At 48.0% G+C, this 23,761-nt stretch overlaps 1 protein-coding gene across 4 annotated transcripts in view; it reads right to left on the minus strand.

The window, feature by feature from the left end:
- Positions 1–23,761, minus strand: part of KANK4 (KN motif and ankyrin repeat domains 4) — a 66,328-nt gene that overhangs the window by 12,584 nt on the left and 29,983 nt on the right. For all 4 annotated transcript variants that reach the window (XM_031027715.2, XM_081818529.1, XM_006732900.3 and 1 more), the window contains exons 2-7: positions 20,075–20,162; positions 11,612–13,555; positions 10,221–10,332; positions 7,353–7,571; positions 5,404–5,491; positions 2,777–2,996 (exon numbers count right to left, since the gene is read on the minus strand). In XM_031027715.2, coding sequence (XP_030883575.2) covers positions 2,777–2,996; positions 5,404–5,491; positions 7,353–7,571; positions 10,221–10,332; positions 11,612–13,555; positions 20,075–20,090 — 2,599 coding nt within the window. In that variant the 5' untranslated portion in view covers positions 20,091–20,162. The remainder of the gene's footprint in view (positions 1–2,776; positions 2,997–5,403; positions 5,492–7,352; positions 7,572–10,220; positions 10,333–11,611; positions 13,556–20,074; positions 20,163–23,761) is intronic.

Genomic DNA, 23,761 nt, shown 5'->3' on the forward strand with positions numbered 1-23,761 from the left:
TGTTTATATTAATAATACATTTCACAGTAGAGTGAAAAATAGCATATTTTTAAGATGAAGTATTAGTTGAGAACTCAGAAGAAATGTCTGCTTTGTAACCCTGGGGATATGCATTCATATCCCTCTCCACCAAAGGCGACATAGGAGATCATCAGCCTGTTATCTCTTGTATAAACGATCCCACCCCATAAGGGCGGTACCATGAGGTAAACAAAATCTTCCCCATACTGTTGCTTATCTGAAAAACCTATGTATCTCTTTTGGACAATAAAAAACTATCTCAGTAGATCAAGTCATTTAGCCTTTCTTAGCGTTTCCTCTGTAAAATGGGGAGAATAATAGAACCTATGGGGTTACTGTGATAATAGAACCTGTGGGGTTACTGTAAAATTTAATGAGTTAATATATTGAAAGCACTTAGAACTGCACCTAGCACATAACAAACACTCAATAAGCATTAACTATTTCACTATTATTGTCCAGAATAGTATTCTTGTTTTTATAGCCTTGCTACTTGCTCATGAATACTTAGGTATTCATTGTAACAAATCTGTTTTTTTATGAAAAAATGTCTGGGCTACTTATGAGTTCTATTCTTGGGTAAAAAACCAATATTGGTTTGACAGTTCCCCCACGCCATCTCAAACAATTTTTCAGAAATGTGCCATTGTGATGTCAGGATGCCATTGTATACAAAACAATCATTCTGACCACTGTCATGACCAGCTGGGCTATGAAAGCTAAATATAACCCTATGCACTGCCTCACAGCTCTGCCCTGAGAAAGATGGGAATATCTGCATTGCCTTGTTATTCTCATGACTATTTGATGTTTGCTTTTAAGAGGTGTAAACAGTCCTCAGGTTACAGTTCTCTTTAGTCTCTTCAGAAACATGACTTATAACTCAGTAGAGTAAGGACTGACTCCTCCCCAGGGGCTCAGAAAAGGGGCTGAGGACCCAGGACTTTCACAGCAGATGCTTCTGAGCAGCCACCAGGGAGTGAGCCAACCGTCCCTGGGGGCGAGGGGAAAGGCTCTTGACTGAGCATGCTCCAATTCCGCAAGCTTTCTCCTCTGTAGGAGGAGTTCTGGCAAACGCCAGTTCTGGCAAAATGAAGGTGCATCACCGAGGACTAAGGTGGCAGAGGTGCACCTGTTGGCTCTATACTCAATCATGAAGAGTCACTTCTGTGTAGCCCCTTATAGTCTGTAATGTGCTTTCTGGATGCCTCACAACTGCGTGCCTAGGTTTCAGAGTGCGACCAATATGGCCTCCTCAACAGGCCTTCTACAGTGAAGGAAAGTAATGGTACCTTCAGCCCATTCTCTAGCTCCCCTTTATACTTTATGCTTATGGCTATTTTAGCTGTATCAGTATGATAAACAGAAAGCTTCCAGATCACTTTAGGGTTGAGGAGAACCGAATGTATTCTCAGTCGACACCAGCAGAAATGTATAACAACCAAAGCTTAGGTTGTCTGTTCTCTGGCCTGGCCTGGCCCACCAGGAGGACTTCTAACCGGCTTCAAGTCCAAGCTGCTTCAAGATGAGGCTCTGCATGCCCAGAACACAGAGGTATGTTCCATTTAATTATGTGCCTTTCTCAACTGAGCTACCCCTTTTACGGTGTCCATGAATCCATGAAGAACTGAAATCTAGTACAATTGGCTCAATGTTAGAGTTGTGACTTTATCTTCCTCTGATGGTGTGGAAAGCAGAAAGAATTTTAGGCTGTCATTAGGTACATCACCTTTCCATTCAGGTAAAAAGCCCTCAATACTGCTTAACAGAATTTTGGAGAACTGGAATGATGAGAAGGAGCCAGGACTGAGAAGGGCTTCAGGGAGAAGGATTCAGATAGAAAGAGAATGCAGCAGTCCTACGGAGGGAATGAACTTGGTGAGTTGGAGGCCATGTAACTGGAGTGGATGGAAGGAGGATGCATGGTGATGATTGAGGTAGCAAATGCAGGTGGGAGCCAGGCCATCCGGGATTCCTGAAGGCCAGGCTGAGGAAGCTGCCTTTCATTCTTAGAGCAATGGAAAGCTGTGGGAGGCATTTAAGCAAGCGTGGGTAAGATCCAAGTTGGGGGAAAGCTGTTGGATCTGGAATTCAGACTTCCTGATGCTCATTTAAACTTCTCCTCCGGCCTCCTAAGTAAGGGTTACAGATCTAGCATGTGCTCCAATTCCTGGATGCCAGGAATGAGAAGAACAAACCAATGGTATCACCTTTAAACCCCAGCAACACACTGAGTCATTGCGTGCTCTCAGGATCACACAAAAGTCTGTTGACTTTTCTGAGCGTCACTTTCATCATCTACAAAACAGGGATAATCATCCCAATTAACAGGAGTTTTGAGGATTAAACAAGATCTCATATGCCAAGTGCTCAGCAGAGGGCCTAATCCATAGAGATCATTTGGGGTTTTATATCTCTTATTGGTTCCCTCCTAGATATCCCTCATACAACCTTCCTAAACTCACAGATGCCATTGGGCCTGGACACGCCTTCAGCCAGCCCCATCACCCATCTGTCCACACTGTCACTCCTAGGCTGCATGATGTTGTCCCACACAGCAACATGAGGATAATGACACCTCCATCACAAGGGTGTTGTGAAGAATAAGTGCCATAATAAAGGCATGGTGGTCTAGTCCAGTTCTAGAATACAGCAGGAGCTCAGGACAGTGAAGAATCTCATGCTGGAAGGAAGTGGGTACCAAAATGGCCCTTCAAGGAGGAACCCAGACTGAGCAGACGCAACCATTTCTGACCTGTCTCCAGCAGCAGCTTCACCACAGAGAAGTTGGAGTGGGACACGCTATAGTGAAGGGCCGTGTTCCCATTGCCATCAGCCAAGTTCACCAGCAGCTGCAGGAAGTGTGGGGAGTGGGGCCGGACCCCTCGGAGGTAGGCAGCCACCACAGCAGGGCTCGACGACTTCCGGCTGGAGACGCGGAACCACTCTTGACGGAGGGTGTTCAAGCTCTGCCTCTGAAATACCAACAGATTCCAAATCCAGGAGGTCACCTGGCCTGGGGAGCTCCAGCTGGGCTGTTAGCTTCCACTGGGAGAAGTCAGCTTTGGATGCGTCCACCTCTGTCCCTCAGCTCCCTCCAACTCCACGTGACCTACTCCTGGAGGGGTCAGAGCTGGGGCAGGGGGTGGGTTGGAACCTGTGCGAACAGCCCCCCACGTGAGGTAGAAAGAGGTCTGGGAGAGCAAACAATACCAGTGACAAAGCGTTTTTCCAGGTGACACTTTGAATCTACTGTGCGTTTTGATCACACCCCTGTATGTACAGCATAACCAAGGCCCTGTCTTTCACACACATATAGCCAGCCTGTATTGACCTTAGCCCGGACCCTACCAGGACTTTTGTGCGTTCTTAATAGGCATAGCTAGCAAGTCACAACATTTTACTAATGGGGAAGACGCACGCTGAAGGCTAAGATAAACAACATACCCAAGTGGTGCTAGAAATAAAACCCAAACAGCTGTGCTTGAATTATTTTTGGCTTTTAAGCTTTGCTAGAACCTTCAGAAAAAATGGTTTAACAACCCTGGCCGGACCCCACTATCTGCAGTATGTAGCTCCTTTGGAACCATGAATGAGGAGAGTTCCAGAGCGAATGACATCAACTCTGTGTGTTACTCATGTGTTACATGTTTAAAATAGAACATGTTTAAGTTATTTATCTGAAGCGGAGGAGAAAGCGTGGGGATGTGATTTCACACTCATTCTGGAAAGGAACTGGATTTGGAGTCACTAAACCCACGTGGCCAGGCTTAAGTCCCAGCTCAGCTGTGTGACCTTCGAAGTCATATAGTCTTTTTGAACCTTACCTGTCCCATCTACAAAATGGGGATGAAACAGGGCTGGGTCCCTAAGCTCCCATGGCTCTATAGAGTGAGGCCCTTGTACAACCTGCTTTGTCTCTAAGGTGGGGTGGGGGAAGGGGTACTTTGATCCTAATATGGGTGTGGTGTCAGGTTTGCACATCCTCTATTGCTTTTCTTTTCTTTTTAATTTTAATTTTATTTTTAAGTAAACTCTATGCCCAACTTGGGGCTTGAACTCACGACCTCGAGATCGAGTTGCATGCTCTACCAACTGAGCCAGCCAGACTTCCCTCCCCTATCACTTTTCTAGGCAGAAACAGTGGAATCTTTTGTGGCTGAAACACTTTATATATCAGAATATCTCCCTTTCCTGTGGAATCTTCAGGAGAATCTGGAGAAAGATCCTAATATTAAGGAACATAAAGCTTAATTCTGTAATTCATTTAAGATTAACAGGAGTTTCGATCAACATTCACATCACATACTGGTTGTTTTTGTTTTTGTTTTGCGAAATCAGCTAAGATAAAATAATCAAAATGGGTTGGGCTGAATTAATTGTTTTTTTTTATCCCTAAGGCCCTCCTGCAAAGGAGAACAAAATGGGCTTTAAAAATGCTTATAGGCTCTTACACGTCGGGGCCTACCAGTTGGCTCTCCTGACTTGGGAATATGTGTCTGCGCCAGGATCTCTTGAATAAAAGTAAAACCTAATGGCTACATGTTTAATTCCTTGTGGGCCATGAAGGTGTTAAAGGAGCAAGCAGATGTATTTTTTTTGCTTTTGGTCTCTTGACCCAGAGGTTCGTGTTGAAAAACAGAGTAAAGGGACGCCTGGGTGGCTCAGTCGGCTAAGCGTCTGCCTTTGGCTCGGGTCATGATCCCAGGGTCCTGGGATCGAGTCTCGCATCGGGCTCCTTGCTCAGCGGGGAGCCTGCTTCTCCCTCTGCCTATCGCTCCCCCTGCTTGTGTTCTCTCTCTCTCTCTGGCAAATAAATGAATAAAATCTTAAAACAACAACAACACAGTAAAGACTACAGAATTAAATACCAGGGCTTGAGGGTAATGAAGACATGCTGCCCACCACCCACCTTCATTTTATTAATGAGGAAACAAGCTCTGAGCGGTGAAATGACTTGCTCAATATCTCACCAGCAGCTGTCCTGGGACTAGAACCCCTGGTTCCCATTCCATGTACTCTTCACTCTGCCCATAGTTCTCTCCAGTTGTGAGGTGATTTTGAGCCCAAGCCACACAAGGTTTGGTTTGGTTTTGAAGCCACATATGGTTTTATGCTGGACTTTCAGGTGCAATGCCTGATAACGCTCCGTAGTGCCTCTGAGCGCCAGGCTGCTCCCTGATGCATATGCATCAGGTCCTGTCTCCCAGCATAATTATCATCACCCCAGCAGCAGAGTTTGGGCAAAGGAGGGCACCCAGAGGAAAGGGATTCCATGCACATCCACACCGCTGCCTCAGGCAAGGGACCAAAGTCACCCAGTTGGAACTAACAGCTTAAACAGTAGGGACATCCTTCCATGACAGTGAAAAATCACAGTACCAAGAGTTGGTTGGTGGTGGCCCCAGTTTCTGGCAGATGTTGGCTCAATGCCCGGCATGCATTGAGGAATTCTTCTGAGGGTTTATATCTAAAGAAAAAAATACATATATCTATATCAGTTTTCATATTAATATAAAAGAAAGTAATCCCCCAGCTTGACTTTCGATTCTCAGCAGCTGAAGCACCCACACTGGGCCACTTCCCAGGCAAGGGGCATTCCGCTGAATGCAGCCTCCTGACAATGAGGCTTGGCCTCTGAACTCTGCTGAAGAGTGAGTCAAGCACATTGCCCTTTTTATCCTGCTGTTTTCAGGAGGCGGGAGCAGATCACCAAAGCATTCTGGGGGCCATGGGACTAACTGCAATTCCTGACATGCTGGGAAAAGGGAAGGCTGTCTTCCTGACTTTGGATAAAACATTTCCTGCCTAAGTGACTTGAAAAATCCAGAGAACCCAATCCCTACCAGCAATTTTTTTCAGGTTATTCTTCCATGAAGAATACCATCAAGCTAATAGAGTCAATACAATGAAACTCAGTTAAGCTGGGGTGCTCTAGGTGCTGAGCACTCTTCCTGTGTTAGTGTAAGAGCAGACAGACCATCCCGGGGTGGGACTTGATGGCCCTGGTCACCAGGAAGCTCTGCCCTCAGCATGTCTCTACAGTGCTGCTATGTTGAGCAGCCCTGTGGACCTGCTTACCAGTGAGCCCCCATTCACTGCTCGCCACTCCCCCCCGGCTGAGGGGGGCAATGTTGGTAATGGGACTTACTATCCTTATTTCTACTACTTTTTCTTTTTCTTTTAAGTAGCCTCCACACCCAGCGTGGAGCCCAATGTGGCACTTAAACTCATGACCCTGAGATCAAGACCTGAGCTGAGGTCAAGAGTCAGACACTTAACTGACTGAGCCACCCAGGTGCCCCCCTACTATTTCTTGAGAGCCTGCTCTGTGGTAGGCACTGTGCTAGGCATTTCACATACTTTTTCTCATCCAGTCCCCAGATCAAACCTATCAGGTGGCTGTTACCCACATACTAAAGATGAGGAATCTGAGGCAAGTACAATTTAGGCGCCTGTGTAAAGGAACATGATGGCAGACATGGGATTTGAACCCACGTGTGTCCAGCCTCAAAGACAGGGCTGCTTTTCATCACGTGACATGACCTCACACCTCTTTAAAAGATGGGATTATGTCAACATGGCCAACAGGAAAAGACAATTATCATATGAGCTCACTGATACGAGGAGTTTGAGAAACAAGACAGAGGATCATAGGGGAAGGGACGGAACAATATGAAACCAGAGAGGGGGACAAACCATAAGAGACTCTTAATCTCAGGAAACAAACTGAGGGTTGCTGGAGTGGAGGGGGGTGGGAGGGATGGGGTGGCTGGGTGATGGACACTGGGGAGGGTACGTGCTATGGTGAGCGCTGTGAACTGTGTAAGACTGATGAATCACAGACCTGTACCCCTGAAACAAATAATACGTTATATGTTAATAAAAATAAAAAAAAATATTAAAAAAACATGGCCAACAGGATAGGCAGAAAAGCATGTGGGTGAGAATCAGACAAGACCTGGTCAGAAGTCCCACTCGGCTGTGTCCCTTAACTTCTCTAAGCCTCTTTTCCACATCTGTAAAGTGGGGATTATAATAATTTCTACTTTGCAGGATAATTAAAAGGATTGTAGTACATGTAAAGTCCTTCACATTTCCAGGCCTGGGACGATGTTAGCTTTACATGCAGAGCTCTGTGTGTGACGGTATATCCCACGAGGGCGGGAGTCACGTCTGTGGCTGGCATAGATCAGAAACTCCGGAAATACTGGTGAATGGATAGAAAGATGAATGAACAAATGAACAAATAGAATAGAATAAAAGGATGAAGTAGTGCCCTTGCTCTTTCCCAGAGATCAGGTGCCCCCATCTGTACCCATCTGACTCACCTCTCAGCCTTGGGATGGGGGACTTCTTCCCCAGGCCCACTTTCCTGGCCTGTGGTGCTGGCGCCCTCGGGGATGCTCAGCCCAGCCTTGCAGGCAGGGTGGGCCTCCTTGCCCCGCCTATGTTCTGGGCCATCACATTTCTTCTCTGCCTCACTGTCTGACACATCTTCCGGGGAGCTGTCCTCACCGCTGGTCTCCTCACTTGAGGTGGTCTCGTAGCTGGAGAAGGAGACAAAGGTCACTCGTTTTGTGTTTCCTGCCCAGTGTCCAGGTCAACACAAATAAGAACCAGGTGGGCTTCAGAGGGCTTCAGATAATAATCCCCAGCTTGCTAACCACATCCTCCATTCTCTGTATCTGCACGCCTGGGTGAGGGGATTCCCAGGAACCGTATGTCAGAGAAAGATGTGGTCAAGAGCTGTGGCCTGACACCGGACGCCACTTGGGGAGAAAAGATAATTAAGCTGTTTGCAGGGAACACACAAATAGCCCATGCCCTAATTGGCCTATGCATTCGGATGATCCAGATAAGCCGTCCAAGATTCTCACAGAAGCAGTTGCTTCTGGAGTCCTAACGTGTTGTCTAGAGAGGGGCCCAGATGTAGGCAAACACCCCCCACTCCCACCCTGAATTCTTGGAGTTGACGGACAGATCTTCACGTCTCTGGGTGATTGTGAAGCTTCCCTTTCTCCCCCCCTGTTCCAGCCAGGCTTACACCTGACATGGGAGGACCCATCTGTGTCTCTTCCCAGCAGTGTTCCATAGGAAACACGAACAGTCAGGGTGCCTGAACCCAGCATCTGCATGTCCTGGCTGCGGCCTATTCAGCTACTGCTTGCAACAGCAAAAGCAAGGGCATGGCCCCCTTGCCTCGTGGTCCACCCTCCCCAGCAGTGATCCTTAGGTTCAATTTTGTGCGACTCCATTGAGGTGGCAGACCACAGACGGTGGAGGGAAGTCCTGGCAGATTTATGGATCCTTCTGCTGATGGTCAACAGGAGACCCCCTGATAGAGGATTCTGCAGTTAAGATGAAGATTTCAGGCTCTGGGGCCACAGAGACCAGGGGAGACCAGTGGCCACAGCTTCCATTGAACCCCCTTAGGCCCTTTCTCTGGATGCTGGCCCCTATGTAAGGCCCCCATGCTCACTGGATTTGCAGAGCCAGGCTGCTCCTTGGCATGCTCACATTCTGTCTTGTTTAAACCACAGATATTTCGTCCTCTGTCGTGCTTGGAACAACCTTTTGCTTTTGTGACTAAGAGAAGGGGGGACATATTATGTTTACCAGGCAGTTCTTCTCTTACAGTTGCTTCCATAAAAACTTCACCTGGAAGCCCATTCATTCATTCAACAGAAATTTATCGAGCTCCGACTGTGTGCCATCCTCTGTTCTAAATGCTATACCAAAGTCCCTGTCCTAACTGAGCTTCTATTTCTAGTAGAGAAAAACAGAAAACAAACATGTAAACAAGATAATTAGATAGTGATAAGAACAATGAATAAAATAATAAAGGACCATGGACTAGAGTAATGGGAGGAGGCCCTACGTTAATTAGAGCAGAAGTTTTTCACCTTGGCTGCCCATTATAATCACTTGAGGGTGTATACATTCCCAGTATCTGCACAGCACCCCAGCCTAATGAAGCCAGAGTTTTTGGGGGTGGGGGGGAACTCAGGCATTGGTATGTTTAAAGCTCCCTCAGGGTTTCCAAGGTGTGGCCAAGGTTGAGAACCATTGCACTAAAGCGACAAATACTGAAGAATATCTGGGACGGGCACTTTAAGGGCGGTGGGGAGACAGAAGGAAGGACAGAGAGCAAATGCAAGGGCCCCACGATGGGCCCCACTTGGCACATTTTAGGGAAGACAGGCGGGAGTCGATGGTAGACAATGGGGTCAGCAATAGCTATGGATGGACTTCCAGGTTTGGGCACGGGGCGGGCACTGCCAGGGGCAGGGGAGAGATAGGACCTGCTTCTCCTGGGTTCACAGAGTCTGACGTCAGTGGGAATGGCAACAGCGACTCTCCTGTGACATCCCATGTCATTATTTCTGACATTTTCCTCACAGAGCCTGCAACAGTGACGTCACCCTTGTTTAAATCTGGTGTCTTCCTTCTGGTCTGACCCACACTAGCAGGGATTCCGACCTCCGGGGCCCACCACTGGCTGGGTCCGGTGCCCCTCCTTTGGGCCCACGCTCCCTTCTTTACTAGAATTCATCTCAGCAGATCGGTGTCTTATCTCTGCCCTGTCCAAACCATGAGCTAAAGGCAGGGACCAAGGATTTATTTGACTTTTTTTATCCCTGACACCTAACACATTTGTCGGCATTTAATAAATGTTTGTTGAATGATTTAGAAAATATTATAAATCCAGTGATTTACTCTCTAGAATATATGAGGTTTGGTTCATGTTCTGAGTCAATAGACCTTGGTTGTTTTTCTTCATCCTAAAAAATGCTGGTTTGGTTTGCAGGAAGTTAGTAAAAGGAAGAAAAAAAAAATTAAATGGATGAAATTTGAAGTTCAACAAATTAAGAGTTTGTCCTGCTTTCACTGTTATGGTTCAGATTAAATGTCTTCTGTAAAGGGCCCATGTGCTCCCCAAACTCCCAGAAGCCACCTGGAACCCTGTCCCCAGGGACACCAAAGCCGAGACATTAAAAGCCCAGGATCCAACAGACCACCACAGCTGGCAAGGAGCCAAACACATGCAAACCCAAGATGGAGTTTTCAAGGGCCGCTAATTCCCTTGAAGAAAAATGGAAACCAGATGCTTCCCCCTAGGAAAAGAGAGTGCTAAGGACAACAGCGGGATAGGTAGTGTGGAGGGGGGCAGTCTGGGCTTCATGAGCGATGCTTACCCACCGTTAACCCCAACAAACTGAAGGTTCTTTTTGGTCCCATTACCTCCTGCACGGAAGCCATAGTCTTTCTTTTTCATTATGGATTTAAGGCTGGTCGACGGGGAGATCTCTAGGTAGACACAACATCACAGGTTAGAATGATCTTGGGGATGTCCCAGAATGCAGCAAAACCGGGACTCTTGCTTTGAGGGGAGACAGGCTGAAGGCATGGGAGGAGGTAGAAAGGGACAGAGATCTAGATCATGTAAATCAGATATTGTGAAGGTCTTTGAGGAGGCCCGGCCTTCTAGTCAACACCAGCCCAACTGTCCCTGTTCACAAGCCCCTCTGTGTGTGGATGACAGAGTGGAGTTCCTGGAGCACTCTTCCAGAAGAGCTGTGTGTGCCATCACTGTCCCTGTCTTAGCCGACTTGCTCAGTGAACGGCGGGGCAGGCGCAGAACCCCATACACACGACTCCTGTTCCCGCGCCCACCTCGGCCCGAGGGCACCTCCGCGGTCTTTCCTGGCTTACGTGCCACTTGACACCTGGGAAGTGGGGTAGGCATGGCAGACGCGTGAGCAAGAGCACGTCTTTTTTGCTGTGCTCAAAGGTATCGGAGGCATTTTCCAATGGGCAAGACTGGAATTAGCACCGAAATAATGAAAAAAGCAGCCCATTCGTGATCTGCAGCAGGACGCAGGCTTGCACACTGCTCGTTGAGCAAAGCAAAATATGGTTCCACTTTACTCAACAGAAAGGAGCGTGTAACTTGTTACAAGAGAAGTGCTGCTCAGCCCAAGGGTCGACTTCCACATGTAGCATTCAGTCTCTCTCCTACACACACACACGCACACGCACATGCACACACAGAAAATATTCAGTGGAATATTTCAGATCTCAATACAGTGCTCCTTCAAAACCAGGCTAGAGCGAACCCCTAAATGCAAGAACCAGAGAGGACCACAGGAAGGCAAGAGCCCAGGAAACAATGAAGGGAGGCTGAGGATTAGAGCACGCACAGCCAGGGCCCGTCTTGCCCTAGACATTGCCTTCATGCTACGCAAGTGAGAAACGGGCGCCGCCCGGGTGGACACGGTGCTGCAGACTTGGCAAGTGAGTGGGGGCTGAATTTCAGCCCCCGTGTGCCTTCCTGGCTGGCATCTTTGTGCCCTGTGCTATCTGTGCCAGCTATATGTGGTGGCCCTGCAGTCAGTCCCAGCCTTAGAGCCAGGACAAGAGTAGGGGCACAGGGCCTCCACTGTTACATAGATCGGCGTTTCTTCCACTGGGTTCCTGGAGGTGCTTGAACCTTTTGAAAAATATACACATGCAATTCAAACCCTTATTCCCTTTGACTCGTCAGGTAAAGGAGAAATGGCTCCCTGCCTTGGGCACCAGTATTTACCCGTGGGCGGGGAGGCAGAGGGGGCCGGGGGCTCCCTCTGGGGTGGAGCGTGGGCCGAGTAGGCGGACAGCAGCAGGTTGAGGGAGCTCAGCAGCTGGCTCTGGATGCTGCTGAGCTTGGAGGCGGGCTGCTTGATGGCGCTGGCCAGCTCCGGGTACCCGTGCTCCAGGCAGCTCCACTGCTCCTGCAGGAGTTCCTGGATCTTCTTAACGTATTGGCCGATAGTGGCATCTGTGGGCGAGCTTGGTGGCCTCCCCGGGTGCTCCTTCCCCGGCAACTCTGAGCTGGTCTCCTCTCGCGCTGCTGCTGGGGGCGTCTTTCTGTCGCTGCTCCATGAAGAGTGCCCTGCTCCCCCGCCCAGACCCTCGGCTCCTACCTGAGGGCTTCCCTCCTGCTCAGGGCCTGCTTCTTCGATCCTCAGCTCAGTGGAGAGGCAGCTAGGTAAAGAGGGGGCGAGGACCACCTCAGGTCCTTGTGGCAGTGACAGCTGTGGGGGTGGCACGAATTCTGCTGGGCTCCGATCCCCCCGTTTGTGGCTGGCCTGCCCCCCTGAGAGGCCATTCTCCTGTCCTCTGGCCCTCCAGCTTTCAGATCCTGTGCTGCCCACAAGGTTGACCTCAATGCTCTTGTCACAGGACTCCCTAGGCAAGAGTCCATGCAGGGGGTCAGTGTTGACCATGGCGTCAGCGTGGCCCCGAATGTCTCTGGTGTTCTCGTGGCTAAGCTTTTCTGCCAGTCGAGCTACAGTGTGTTCTAGCTCTTGAATCCTCTGCCCTCTGGCCTTGATTTCCTCCTCCTGCTGCTGGAGGGCAGCTCTGACCTGGGCCAGTCCCTCGGTTCTTCCAGACAGCTCACCCTCGAGGGCAGAGAGCCGTTGCTTCAGGCTGGAGATGCTTTGGGGATCCACCGCGGGGAGGCCCAGGCTTTCCTCCGTGACCCGGATGCCAATGCTCCTCACATCTATTTCCACAGGTGGTGGGGGTGGGATCTCGCTGATGTTGAGCTCGATTTCTTCTAGGGGGAACTCATTCTCAGGAATGGGTGATGGCAGCGGTGGGGGGCTGGGTGTTGGGGAGCCAGGGGTGACCACCACCTCTGCTTCTCTGGTTTTGTGTTCGTCTTCTTCATCCTCCAGAACAACAAGTGCATCCTGGGATAAGACGGGAGGACTTGGGAGAGAGAGGGGATTTGGAGCCTCCTCTTCATCTTCGTCCTCAGGAGGCTCAGCGCCCTCCTGGACCAGCTCTGGAATCCCTGGCACCACGTCCCCAAACTCTCTGACTTTGGGTTGCGTTGTTGCGTGTGGGGTGGAGTTCTGAAAACCTGCAAATCCGTCTGCAGGGCCAAAGGCACCATCACAGACCCTGCCTTCACCCTGAAGTGGAGGGAGGGCCGGAGGTGTGGGGGGACCTGAGTTTAGGCTTGAGTCCTCTGAGGCCCTGTTTTGTAGCAGTGTGGCTGGCATGCTGGACGCTCTCAAGAGCTGGGGCCGTCCACTCCCGGGGGCTGGCTCGGCCTCCCTGGGCGCACCAGCCTCCAAATGTCTGGCTGTCTCTGCCAGTAGGGCCTTTCTGTGGTAGCTCACCTCACTCCCGCTGGCGGAGGCTTGCGGGTGTTCACCAGGGGGCAGCGACTGGGCTCGCTCCTCTGTCCCCAGCGACACCTTCTTCGGCACCACTGGGGACCAGTTTTGGTGGGGAAGAGCAGCATGGGGGCGAGCCCTGCTGTCGGGGAGGCTGAAGTTTCGAGGCAAGGTGCTGAACTTGGCCTGCTTGGCCCTTCTGTGGATAGGAATCCTTCTGATGGTGTTTCCCTTCTCAATGTCATCCACGTACTTGAGGAAGTCCAGGTCCAGATGAAAGCCATACGGGGTCTCCACAGAGTAGGGGTGGCTCTTTGGAGGGCCTTTCTCTTCATCCCCCTGAGAGGAGGACTGGTCTTTGGCTGGGAGACATGTAAAAAGGAAGCACAATGTTAATAAGAATTATGGGTGGTGAGGCCTAATATGTGTGATTTAGACTTAATGCTCTCACGTGAGACTTCTCCTAAATGTCCCTGTCTCTAAATTAAGCTGAGATGCTCACAGTCTTCCGGCCATGGTGAGAATCCAGTTTATTAAATCAGTGTGTACTTAGCAAAATGTCTGCAAGGAAATAGGTAGAGGAAATAGTTTCTAATTTGCAGTATTCATCTCAGTTATTGCTGTGGAATCTGCTGGCAGGCCAGCAAAATAAAATAGTCTCATACTGTTTTTCTGGGTTTGAGTCATGTAATGGCTGAACTCAAGTGGCCAGGAATCTGCCAGATCAGGGTACTAATTGGCAATTATGAATATTGAGTGTTTTGAAGGATAAGGTACACAATTGCCTCGACATTATGACAGAACCTCGCATTACTCAAACGGATACTAGGAAATCTTGCTGAAGCCAGAGGTATCAAGGAGTTATGCCTTCTACATTATGTAAGCGTCCTCATCTGGGTGAGCCTTGAGGCACATGAAGATCAGAGAGAACTGGCATTGTGTAATCATGCACAGCCCATGCTCTTTTGCACCTGAAAGCTGCTTAATGCTTAACAAACATGAACCTCACTTTCAAAAACTCATGTCAAGGGGCGCCTGGGTGGCTCAGTCGTTAAGTGTCTGTCTTCGGCTCAGGTCATGGTCCCAGGGTCCTGGGATTGAGCCCCATGTCGGGCTCCCTGCTCAGCAGGAAGCCTGCTTCGCCCTCTCCCACTCCCCCTGCTTGTGTTCCCTCTTTCACTATATCTCTCTCTATCAAATAAGTAAATACAAATATTTAAAAAACAAAAACTCATGTCAAGTGAGGAAATACCACATTCTTCACAGACTGGATAAAAGGTGGTAAGGGACAAGGGCCATGTCAAAGGGACATCAGCCTACGTCCTCCAAGAGAAGTGGGACTCATGACTTTTCAGGGCAGCCCAGACTGTCAGGGGACATTGTGGTGAGAAAGTTCTCCCTCACGCCAAGGCACCAGTGGTTTTCTTGACTCCGGCAGGGGATGCTGAGGACAAGTCAGTCCTTTGACTGAATCCATAAGGACTTGTCTCCAAGTAGCCTCTTCTTCAGGTTAAACAGTTTGTTCTCATGTAATCCCCCTTATTATCTCTGTGACATTCTGTTAAACATGCCCCCAAAATGCTTAGCTCAGGAGAGCACATGGTGGGCAGCACAGAGATCAAGAATGCAGAGTCAAAAGCCTGGTCTGTATTTCGGCTCTTGGGGAAATTACTTAGCCTCCCTATGTCTCATCATCTATACAGTGGGAATACTAACAGCAAGGTGAGATTCTTGTGAGAACTGATTAATTCATACATATAAAGTGCTTTGAACAATGATGAAAATCCATATATACTCAATATTGTAGTTATTGTCTTTGTGGAAACACAAAACAGAGAGAACTGAAGCCCCATAATGGAAGCTAATTTGCCTGGGCACACAGGAGGAGCACCACAAATTCTCTGTGACTGACTGACTGCTTGGTTCCGAGGGTAATGGGCCCTAGGGGCGAAATTACAAAATAGTAGTAATTCAATTTGCTCACTTCAACCACTGTTTTTTTGCAGACCTATGTGTTGGTTGCTAAGCTAGATCCTAAGGACCCAAACATAAATTAGGTACAGACCTGCCCTCAAAAAAATGTATGGTCAAGTAGGAGAAACACCAGTAGGTACAACATGGTGTGCCAAGGATGGTAACAGATATGCCCAAAAGACAGCCTTCCTGACTTATTTTCCCAGTTTCTTCAGGAGGTTAATTCTGCCTTGGGAGGAGAGGGATGACTTCACAAAAGTGACATAAGACTGGGCATAAAATGAACAAACAGGAACTTGCCAGAACAAGAGGGTGAAAGACATTGTAGCTGTTTATCTCCAAGATGGCCACCATCACTTCCCACCCTCTCTGTACAGTCAAGGGAATCCCACACTGAGAGGTGGAGTCTGTTTCTCCACCCCTTCGAATCTGAGCTGGACTGTGACTCCTTTGACCAAAATAATAGGGTAGAAACGATGCTGAGAGAATTCCAAGGCTAGGTCGTAAGAAGCCAGTAAGTTCCTCTCAGTGGAAGGTCAGATGCCGTGTACGAAGTCCAACTTCCCCGAGACCTGCCATACTGTGGGGAAGCCAAAGAGCCCCATAGAGAGGTGATGTGGGAAGAGGGAGAGAGCTGCCTCGCCAGCCCAAGCTGTTCCAGCCATCCTAGCCCAGGTGCCAGGCATTAACCTTCAGATGACTCTGGCCCCAGCCCTCATCTGATTTCAATGACAGACGAGTGAGAACCACTCAGCTAACCTGTGTTAGTAATACATTCTTATTTTCAGCCACTGAGTTTTGGGGTGTTTGTAGCGCAGCAATAAATAGCCAGGACAGATTCTAGACACATGTTGGAGAATGTGCAAAGGCACGGAGGTATGGAATGCCACAGTATTCTGGGGTTCTATAAGCGCGGGTGATGTATGGTAGAGAAGGGTGAACCAGGAGAAGGAGACATTTGGAAAGGTCAGCAAGAACCGGGTCATGAGCAGCTTGCATGCACACCAACAAGCCTTGACTCTACTCATCAGGTAATCAACGGTGGTGTCACAAAGAGTGTCCTCGCAGAGGACTGGAAGAAGGGCAAACCAAAGGCCCTGAGACCAGATGGGAGCCGGCTGACATGCTCCAGGTAAGAGAAGCTAAAAGCAATGAAGGGAAAGGGACAAGTTAAAGAAAAGGCGCAAATGAAGGTGCTACCTGGGGGTAGTAGCTTCTTGGGGTTGCTTTTCCCCTAAAGGTGCTGGCACATTAGGCCTGATCTCTTCCCTCTTGCCCGACAGATCTCTCCTTTCGGTCAGTGCCACGTGCGGTCAGGTGGCCCTCTGTACTTAGACAAGTACAGTTATTTCCAAAGAACTAAACGAGGCCAACTAGACACATGCAGGCTGACACTGTGCACACTGACACAATCAAGCCTACCAGGCTCGATGCTCAGTAAGGCCACAGGGCCTGTGGGCAGTTACACCATGACCATGGCAGGGGACAACCCACGGGATGGTCTTCATTGGGTTCCACCGTTTCTGTGCCAGGGACCTGAACTTCAGGCAGGAAGGAGTGAATACTTCCCAAGCCCCCCCAAAACACCAAATAAGTTCCCATTCACCCACACAATTTTTTTTTTTTTTTTACCAACCTGCTTTCCCCCAAAGAAGCACACTGGTAATTTCAGTAACTGAGAGCTATTGCTCTCTGTTAGATTTCCAGACTATGCTCAGCTGTCCTCTTAGGCCTCCTGGTTGACTCAGCAGCCTCCTGGATTACAGAGACAGGCCAAATCAGAGAGGAGATATTTGTTTAAGGTTAAGCAGAGAGCAGATTTATGACCCGGAAGGCAGAGAAGTCTCCTAAAGGAAAGGCTGCATTATTTATCTGCTTATTGCCTCAATTCAATTGAGGCTGATTTACCCGGTGGCCTCTGGGATGAGGTCCAGAGCACAAATACAAGAATAGCATCAAATAAGAAAGAGCAGATTCAAAGGCAAAATCTTCCACAAGGGAAATTGAAGGAAACCAAAGGAGTGTGAGACTGAACAGCTATCCAAGATGATGGGTTACATAGGTGCTTTCCTAAGCTAGTACTATGGGGTATCACACACACACACACACACACACACACACACACACACACACACACACATCTGCTCCACCCGCCACCCACCACTGTGTTCCTTTTCTTCCTCCCAGTGTAAAACGAATGCTGGACCTTGAATGAGGGAGCTGATCTGATATGCCAGCAGACCTGTGCTCACATTTGGCTCTGTTCCTCTTAATTCTACCTGGTGACAGGTATGAAGGAGCTCAGAATTCCGGGCATTGGGCCAGGGCAAAAATTAATTAAGAGGACCATCTCTGCTCAAAATGAGCTTCTGATCAGATAAACGAACACATAGCTAAATTGGCTGGATTTGAATCTTGGCTCTGTCATTTCCTACTTCTGTGATTCTGGGCAAATTACTGAATTCCCCTATGCCTCAGTTTCTCCATTTGTAACATGGTGATAATAATACCTAACTTACAGAGTTGTTGTGGCTGTTAGCATGAATGCGATAGAGAGAATATGGCGCAGGTACTCAAGAAAGGCACGATGGGCTGGTTCTGAGTCGGGCAGGGGAGGATTTGCTGAGGGTGTGCTCGTTCTTTGGAATATTTAGCTCTGTGTTAGAATGACAGCCTCAAGAGTCCAAGAAGATAATTCTGGAGGAACTGGGAAAATGAGTCAGGGGAGAAGAAGAAAGTAAGATATATAGGCTCAGAGCTACCTAGGATTCCCTACAGAGTCTTGGTCTGAAAGCACGCCAGATAACTAGACCCTTGGAAATGACCCGCAAACACAGTCATGAGCCTAAGACTCACAGACGCAAGGAAAAGGGGATTTGAAGGGGCCCAGGGAAGGAAGGAGATGCCACAGTGATTATCTTGAGGAACACAGTGAAGTTCAGCAGGTGAGCTAATGAATCAGAGGTATTTAATGCGAGAAAGAAAAGTCCAAGAGACTACACTAGGTTTCTGAAGGAAATGGGTAAAACAGAAACTATAGAGAAAGTGGCCAAAAACACAGCGGGAAGGAAGGGGAATTTAATGAGCCTCTTCAGAAGGCCAAGACAGTGAGGGAAGCTTGTCCCTCTTCTGCCTTTATTTCGTGAGGCAGTTGTGCCTGAAGGGAGGGGGGCCCTTTCTTGAGCTAGCTGTGGGAATCACGTGGAGTAGCACAGCAGTGCTAAGGTTGCTGAGCAGGGACAAATGAGGCAGGCAGGAATGACAGGCCCCTGGGGCATGAAGAGAATTAGCTGGTGTTCTGTGGAACCACTTCCATGAAAAGGCAGCTCTCTGGGGAGAAAGGCAGACTCCTGAAATATACAGTGACTACATTTGGAAAGAAGGAAGACGCAGGGCTGGGGCTGCTGTCTGGTGCCTAAGTCCTGTGCTGGTGAAGGGTCATGTGATTCGGGGATTATAGGCACTCCTGTTTCCCGACATTTGGTGATCTGGAAAGAGCATTTCATTAGAAGTCAGCAGATTGGGGGGCTGCCTGGCTGGCTCAGTCGGTGAAGCATGCAACTCTTGATGTCAAGATCATGGGTTTGAGGGGCGCCTGGGTGGCTCAGTCGGTTAAGCATCTGCCTTCAGCTCAGGTCATGATCCCGGGGTCCTGGGATCGAGCCCCGCATTGGGCTCCCTGCTCCGTGGGGATCCTGCTTCTCCCTCTGCCTCTGCTGCTCCCCCTGCTTGTGCTCTCTCTCTCTGTCAAATAAATAAATAAAATCTTTAAAAAAAAATGTAAGATTATGGGTTTGAGCCCCATGTTGGGTGTAGAGATTACTTAAAAATAAAATCTTGAAAAAAAGAAGAAGAAGAAGTCAGGAGATCAGGATCTAGTCTATGACCTTCAGCAAGTTTCCTGGGCAGGGGATGAGGGGAATATTCATGAAAACATTTGTTGCGCTAGATAGTATTACTCAACAACTTTGCATGCATTATCTCATTTAGTGTTTTACCAACCGTATGAATAGGTATTAATACCTGCTTATAAACGAGGTGTGGTAGACTGTTTGCAGAAACAGTCACAATCATACCCCATTCTTGGACCCTCCCCTCCCACACAGACCCTGAGGTTGGTCTTGTGACCTGCTTTGGGCAGTGGGTCAAAAGCAAGTGTGACATATGCAGAGACTTGACAATTGCTGGCACATTGGGGTTTGTCTGTTCTTGCTGTGCTTGGAACCCTTCTGCCAGCACGTGAATAGGCCCCAGCTAACCTGCTGGGTGGTGAGAAACACATGGCCAAATCATCACCTGTGCCCCAGGTGACATAGAGTCAACCAACAGGCATGTAAGTGTGGCCATTCTAAACCATCCAGCTAAGTGCCCCAGAAGACCACAAACACATGAAGACGCCCAGCAAATACCAGCCGTGCCGGCCCAGACCAGAAAAAAGGGCCCAGACAGAATCTTTTCAGAAATAGTAAATGTCTTTAAGTCAATAAGTTTTTTAGTGGTTTGTTCCACAGCAAAGCTGATACATGAGGAGACTGAGGCTCAGAGGAGTTAAATAACAGGAAGTCACCCAGATATACATGGAGGCTCTTTCACCATATTGTGCCTCTTTCTCAGACCTCAAGTTCTTCATCCTTAAAATGAGAGTAATGAGTGAGAGCATCCTGCTCCCTTCTTGGTGCTTGGAAGAAATGAGAAAACTGTCCAACAATTACAGAAGTCTTCATTCTCATCCTCTACCACTTTCTCTCGTTCACACCTGAAACACATAGTTTGGGTCTCCCAGTACTATCTGTGTGGGGAATGTCTCTTGTGAGCCTCCCTTAGGCTGTTTCTTGGATCTATGGTAGCAATCCCTTTCCAACCCAAGTGCTCACTTTAGACCAGGTTATACAGAGCAGCCTGCCTACCATCTGTCTTCTCCATCTTAGGGAATGCAGACTGTCAGTCTCTCAGGCACTCTTCATCCGATAAGTCTGTACAACCCACTGAAGAGTCCTGAAAGAAAGAAGGACAGAAGGACAGTTAGCATAAGTATGGAGGCAAGAGCACCCCAAAGAACTCCCATCCCTGCCTTTCTCCCAGGGGTGCCCGGGAGCTCCACACTCCTCCTAGAGTGTGTCCGACCCTGGGCATGTCTTCCCAGGATGCTAGCGATGGTCGACACCAAAGGAACTATTTGGCCCAGCCCCCTCACTTGGCAGACGAAGAAACTGAGGCTCAGAAGTTAATTGCTTTGTGTGGGGCCTCTCAGCATTCTAGTGAAGGGGGCAGAGCCAGGCCCAGAGCTCTGACAACTAGCAAGGTACTCCTTCCACAACATCAAAAGCTGTAATCTACTCCCTTCCATCATGGTAAAATAATTCTAATCCATTTTGGGGGAAAAAACTGGAACCAGAGTACCTATAAATGATCTGAGACATCCCAATGAGATTCAAAACAGGCCTGAGATCATTGCAAGTACTGAGGAGGCACTATTCCTTAGAGGTGATGTCTAATCTTGGGCAGGGCAGGGCAAGTTCAAGCTGGGTGCTCCAAAGACATCAGGAACTATTCAGGCAGAAGACTGTCCAGACTCAATTAGGATACCTTGAGGTTTGATCATAAATTCTCCCCAAAGTTTTAATCCATTGCCAGGACTCTTTCTTCGAATGGTAAACAATGTGGCTCCTGCCCTCATTATAATAAATCACCCAGGAAATGGTCTTTTTATGATTCTAACTCCACACACATCATAACAGTGAATTATCTGACACCTCAGCAGTGGACACAGGGTTGTTTCGGGAATTCCAATGTGCTTGGCAATGAAGTCCGGACCAGAAAAGTGTACTGGGGATGAGGGAAGGGTTGGGGGAAACTGGGAGTAAGAGATGGATGAGGGGTGGCCTCCAACAACCCGGAATGGAATAAAGGGGAAGAAATAAGTAAACTGGGGAAGAGGGCTGGGAAATGTGTGGTCCACCAAACGAGAGGAAGTCTAAAATCTGCCCGGCAAAATTTCATGTATCCTCTCTCTGTGAGTGCTCCAAACCCATTCCATGAGCTGCCATAGGGGCCTTTACCTATTCAAGTGTGACAGAGCCCGGAAGGGCATGCCCGGTTTCTAGGGGCAGAGACACTCCTTGCAGAGGGAATGGCAACACAAAGTACCTCACCTACTCTGGGGGCAACAAGTACTTGAGTTTGAATGCCGCATAGAGCTGGAGTAGAGAGACGTTGGGGAGAAGGAGGGCAAGTGTGGCTGCTTAAGGAGGCAGCAAGTGGAGAGATCTGGAAGGTTCTGACCTGAGGCGAGGGAGGTTTGCCCTTGCTAGAAAGAAAAGGTTCTAAAACCACCTCGGTGTCCATCAGTGGATGAAAGGGTGAAGAAAGTGTGGTAAATATATACAATGAAATATTGTTCAGCCATGACAAAGAAGGAAATCATGGCCATTTGTGACAACATGCATGGATCTTGAGGGCGTTATGCTAAGTGAAATAAGTCAGACAGAGAAAGACAAATGCCATATGATCTTACTTGTTTGTAGAATCTAAAAACACCCGATTTCATAGATACAGAGAACAGACTGGTGGCTGTCAGAGGCAGAGTGTGACGGGGTGGATGAAATGGGTGATGGTGGTCAAAAAGTACAAACTTCCAGTCATAGGGATGTAATGTGCAGCATGACGACTATAGTTAATAATACTGTATTACATATTTAAAAGTTGTTAAGAGAGTGGATCTTAAAAGTCTTCATCATATATGTGATGTATATATATCAGTGATATATATATATATCAGTATACACATACACACACATATACACAATGGAATATCACTCAGCCATAAAAAAGAATGAGATCTTGCCATTTGCAATATGGATGGATCTAGAGGGTATTATGCTAAGTGAAATAAGTCAGTCAGAGAAAGGCAAATACCATATGATTTCACTCATGTGGAGTTTAAGAAACCAAACAAACAAAGAAGAAAAGAGATAGATGAAAAACAGACTCTTAACTATAGAGAACAAACAGATGGTTACCAGAGGGGAGATGGGTGGGGGGATGGGCAAAATAGATAAAGGGGGTTAAAAGCACACTTCCACGATGAGCACTCAGTAATGTTTAGAATTGTTAAATCACTATACGGTACACCTGAAACTGATATATAACACTGTGTTAGGCGGAAATTTAAAAAAAAAGTTCTCATCGTAAAAATAGTTTGTAACTATGTAACTATGGTGTTATGTAGTTCGTAACTATGGTGACAGATATTAACTCGACTTACTGTGGAAGCCATTTCACAATATATACAAATATCAAGTCATTATGTTGTACACCTAAAACCAATACAATATTATATGTCAATTATGTCTCAGTTATCTCAATTAAAAAATAAAGATAATTTTTTTTTAAAAAGAAAGAAAAACAGGAGAAGGTTTCCAGGCAGAGGACACTGCGGCTGATAATGCCACAGGTCGGCAGTCTGCAGGCGATGGGGGAGCCTCCCAGATGCTGGCGGGCAGGAGAGGCTTGGCAGCTTCAAGGTGAAGTCTGGGGAAGAGAAGGGTGAGGACACGAACTCTAAGCGTGGCCCCTCACCCGTCTCTCCATCATCATAGGTTTCTCCTCTCCCTTCTGTTCCCTTCTTCCTCCAACCCCATATCATTACTGAGCAACAGGCAGAGTTCAAAGCACTTAACATGCTCGAATTATCTCATGCAATCCTCACTGTAACCCCAAGGAGATTATTACTATTGTCCCCATTTTTTAGATAGGGAGACTGAGGCTGAGAGAGTTTCCAGGCCTGCCAAAGTCACATGACAAGCAGCTGTTGGAGCAGGATTTGCCCTCAAGTCTAGCTGACTCCAGTCATGTCCTGGGAAGTGATTTGTAAACATTTGCCCAGTCCCGATGCTACACTGATCCCTCCCTCTCTCGGCGGGGTGGGGGAAGGGAGGCGGGGGGTTGGGGAGCAGGAAATGTTCCTGACTTTGATGCTCCTCTGCTTCTCCCACAAGTATGTGTAAAACACCTTCTGGGACAGATAAGGAGAACTACTCTCTTGTAGGACCTCTTGGCCAAAGGTGTGTGTGATCTGCTTCTCCAAGACTGGACACTAAGCAACAAGGCTTCTTCTAAGCAAGAGGGGGCCACCTGGGTGCAGATGGATCTTTGACACAAACTCACCTCACCTCAGAGAGTTCAGTCACACTCACTGCCTTTGGTTTGAGTTAGGATTCAGCCCTTAATGTATCAGATCCTAGGGCCTCAAATAATTATGCAGCACACATTAGGTCAAATTTCACTGAAAAGAACTCTGTGGAGGGGCACCTGGATGGTTCAGTCGGTTAAGTGTTCGACCCCTGGTTTCAGCTTGGGTCAGATCTCAGGGTTGTAGGATCTTTCCCTCTGCCCCTCCCCTCCCCCACTCTCAAATAAATAAATAAATCTTAAAAAAAAAAAGAACTCTATGGAGACTTCTAATAGTTCTCTTAGACTTGAATTTTACTAAAATCAATCATTGCAAGGTTACAGAAATTAAATGGAGCTGACACCCCAACTCTCTGAAGAAGAGGGCTTAGCAAGCTTCCACTGGAAAAGGTCTAGACACAGGC

The sequence above is a fragment of the Leptonychotes weddellii genome, chromosome 4 (genome assembly GCF_054177405.1).
Source record: "Leptonychotes weddellii isolate Sample4059 chromosome 4, ASM5417740v2, whole genome shotgun sequence".
In the NCBI taxonomy this organism is placed as follows: Eukaryota; Metazoa; Chordata; class Mammalia; order Carnivora; family Phocidae; genus Leptonychotes; species Leptonychotes weddellii.